General features: G+C 35.8%; 1 protein-coding gene across 1 annotated transcript; it reads left to right on the top strand.

Annotated features, from left to right (window-relative positions):
* Positions 1 to 439: 439 nt before the first annotated feature.
* Positions 440 to 3,240, top strand: LOC133782353 (endoglucanase 11-like). The gene is made up of 5 exons (XM_062221621.1): positions 440 to 1,083; positions 1,177 to 1,389; positions 1,671 to 1,871; positions 2,001 to 2,255; positions 2,454 to 3,240. Exons 1-5 carry the CDS (start codon positions 862 to 864, stop codon positions 3,111 to 3,113), a joined length of 1,551 nt encoding a protein of 516 aa, XP_062077605.1. The 5' UTR covers positions 440 to 861; the 3' UTR covers positions 3,114 to 3,240.
* Positions 3,241 to 3,730: the final 490 nt, after the last annotated feature.

Below are 3,730 nucleotides of genomic sequence, written 5' to 3' on the forward strand. Positions count from 1 at the left end.
GAATATTTGATTATGATTAATCAATGTTGCAAGGATTGAGTCGATTTACAAAAATGTGTCTTTTGAATTTTTAAAGAAACTCAACACTTTTCAGGACTATAGTGTTTGTATCTTTAATTCCTTTTAAACGTTTTCACATTAGAAATTATTATGTATATAGGTCACATTGATGTTTCTATGTGTCTTTAATTGACTAAAATCACGTTTTGATTCTACTATCACATGATATCATGACTAATTAACGTATTGAATATATCATGTGTTTATATAAATAGTGGAGAGAAACCACTTGATACCCCATCAACAATGCAATCTTAAATGTATAGCATGAATACACTTGTATTTTGCTTCGTCAGCTATGATATTTGCAATAAATTATTGAGAGTTTTTTGTTACAAGGAATGCTAATAAATAAATGCTCCCACTATAGATTTTAGTTACTTTACTAAATAAGTGAATCCACCCTGCCAAATAGAGAATTTATCCCACTAATTCTTGTATTCTTTACTCTTTGTTCTACTCCATTTTTTGGGTGTAGCGTGTTCAAATATTGCATTATGCCATAGATCAAAACCAAGCTTTTCTCATGTTTTTTTTGTCTCAATTCAAGCCAATGGGAGTGAAGAATAGAGAGTGTATGTAAGACCCGATCAATTAATAACATTCTTTTCTTTCGAAGGCAGAGGTAGACAACGAAGACTCACAAGCCAATAAAAAATTATTCGAGGCCTACTCAAACTCGTATGTTCTCGACCTCATCTTACCATTACTAGTCACGTGCTAAGCACGGATATATAAAGGTATATAGAAAGAAAAGAGGAGAGAAGAAACAGAGACAAGAAGAGAAACAGAGGCCAAAAAATGAAGCACAAGAAGAAGCAAGGTATAGTCCTTCATCAATGGCTAGTTCTGTTCTCTCTCTTTCACGTGTTCTCCTCAAGCCACTCTCTCAACTATGACTATGGCCAAGCTCTCACCAAGAGCCTTCTCTACTTTGAGTCCCAACGTTCAGGTCACTTACCCCACAACCAACGGGTCACTTGGCGCCACCACTCTGCCCTCAACGATGGCCTTGAACAAGGAGTGAGTATATACATCTATATAAATATATATATATATATATAAATGCACACACATTTGAGAAGGAAAGTAAATGATTTTACTGTGATTTTTCAGGTGGATTTAGTAGGAGGGTACTATGACGCTGGTGACAATGTGAAATTTGGACTACCCATGGCTTTTACCATAACAATGCTCTCTTGGGGTGTCCTAGAATATGGTAAAGACATGGTTGAGGCCGGAGAGTACGTTCACGCGCTGGAAGCCATCAAGTGGGGGACGGATTACTTCATCAAAGCTCATACTCACCCTAATGTCTTGTGGGCCGAGGTAAAACACGTTCTTGTATTTCATTTCATACCATTGTTTGACAAATACCAAATACAAAATCCACGCTCTCCTTTTGTCGAGAGTGAATTGGAATGTGCAGAAGTCAATGCATGGAGCATAGATTTCTGTGAGATGATTATGTTTTTGATACCGTGATTGGCGCGTGTCACACTCGCGGTGGCACGTTGAGTAAAAGTTAGTCATTTATTGACTTAATTTGATAAAGGTTATGTATGTTAATTGGAAAATTAGTCCTCTAATTTTTCCTTTTGGGTGGCCAGGTGGGCGACGGCAACACCGACCACTACTGTTGGCAGAGACCAGAGGACATGACTACGTCGCGTCAAGCCTTCAAGGTGGACGAGAACAAGCCTGGATCAGATATCGCTGGAGAGACTGCGGCCGCCATGGCTGCGGCCTCCATCGTGTTTAGGGAAACCAATCCACATTATTCTCACCTACTTCTACACCATGCACAACAGGTAAGTTAATTATTAGTTAGTTATTGTGGTTATCAACTTATTATATATATATATATAGTTGGTTTAGACCATTCTCACCTAAACTAAAAAGAGTCATGTATAAACTATATTATCATACGTTGTTTGTAGATATTTGAGTTTGGTGACAAGTACAGAGGAAAATATGATGAGAGTATTGGAGTGGCTAAGGGATACTACACTTCAGTTAGTGGTTACATGGATGAGTTACTATGGGCAGCTTTGTGGCTATACAAAGCCACGAATGAAGATCATTATTTGGAGTATGTTTTGAAGAATGCCTATGCTTTTGGAGGGGTCACTTGGACCATGGAAGAGTTTAGTTGGGATGTTAAGTATGTTGGCGTTCAAATCATTGCTTCAACGGTACATTTTTTTTCAATGCCCATTTCTTCTACATCTAGTATACACAGTTATACATATAATTTGTATTATATTGTATAAAGTACTTAGAGGATTTAACTTTGTTCATTATTTTGATATTATTTTCAGGATTTAACTTTGTTCATTATTTTGATATTATTTTCATTCCTTAATTTCCATGTACGTTAACTCTCTCCGAAGTTACTAATGGAAGAAAGACACAAGATCAAGCATAAGCACGTGGTGGAAGAGTACCGTTCGAAAGGCGAGCATTACATATGCGCTTGCCTTGATAAAAACAATGTGACTAATGTGCGACGCACCCCAGGGGGCTTACTATACACCCGCCAATGGAACAACTTGCAGTACGTCTCCAACGCAGCGTTTTTGCTTACTGTCTACTCTGATTACCTAACAACCACCGGTCAGATGCTTCATTGCCAAAAAGGAATTGTGGGCCCAAATGAAATCTTCACCTTTGCCAAATCACAGATTGATTACATCTTGGGGTCTAATCCAATGGCTGTGAGCTACTTAGTCGGTTACAGTGTAAACTACCCCCAAAGGGTCCACCACAGAGGAGCATCTATTGATTCTTTTAAGAAGAGTAAGGGATTTATAGGGTGCACGCAGGGTTATGATAGTTGGTATGGTCGCCGCGAGCCTAACCCCAATGTGTTGGTTGGGGCCCTGGTTGGTGGGCCAGACAGTAGTGACCAGTTTAGAGATGAGAGGTCGAACTATATGCAGACTGAGGCATGTACTTACAATACTGCACCTTTAGTTGGGATTTTTGCTAAATTGAATCGATTAGAAGTTGAAAATGTATCTCTTAGTGCTGATTTACTTGCTTCCTCCTAGAGGGGTTTTTTTTTATTTATTTTTTTCTTTTGATAACAATATTCACCATTTGTATATCGATATACTTGATACTTCATACTGAAAGAATATACAAGTAAAGAAAAATCAAATTTTGGACAAACATAAATTGTCTTTCCCAAAGTCCATGAGCAACAAAGTTGCTAAACTCAACATTGTTGTACATAATTATAAACTATTACTAAACATAATTTGACTTTACCATGAGTCATACTTGGTTTTTTTTAAAGGCTATATAGGATTTTTGCTCCCCAAATTATGACATATATATTATCGTGTTTCCTGATTTTTTCATGTCATTAAAAATTTATGTCAAATTATTTACAGTGTTGTAAAGTGGGACTTCTGTCCAATTTTTTCCAATGTAGATAACGGCATGCTAGCATGACTCTTTACTTGTTGATGTGTCTTAGTCAACTGGGCATCATGTTTATTTTAAAACAAAATTAATTTTAAAATATCAAAATAACTTTTTTTTATTAAAAATTAATAAATTTAAAATAAATTATTATACTAAAAATAATTTAAATTTTTAGTATAATAATTTATTTTAAATTTATTAATTTTTAATAAAAATAATAGTTTTTTAATATTTTTAA

This window comes from Humulus lupulus, chromosome 6, assembly GCF_963169125.1.
Source record: "Humulus lupulus chromosome 6, drHumLupu1.1, whole genome shotgun sequence".
Classification (NCBI taxonomy): domain Eukaryota; kingdom Viridiplantae; phylum Streptophyta; class Magnoliopsida; order Rosales; family Cannabaceae; genus Humulus; species Humulus lupulus.

Coding starts and splice junctions, on each gene's coding strand:
- LOC133782353 (XM_062221621.1), top strand. CDS start 862: ATGAAGCACAAGAAGAAGCAAGGTATAGTCCTTCATCAATGGCTAGTT. Junction 1,390..1,670: donor CTAATGTCTTGTGGGCCGAG/GTAAAACACGTT, acceptor TTGGGTGGCCAG/GTGGGCGACGGCAACACCGA. Junction 1,872..2,000: donor TTCTACACCATGCACAACAG/GTAAGTTAATTA, acceptor CGTTGTTTGTAG/ATATTTGAGTTTGGTGACAA.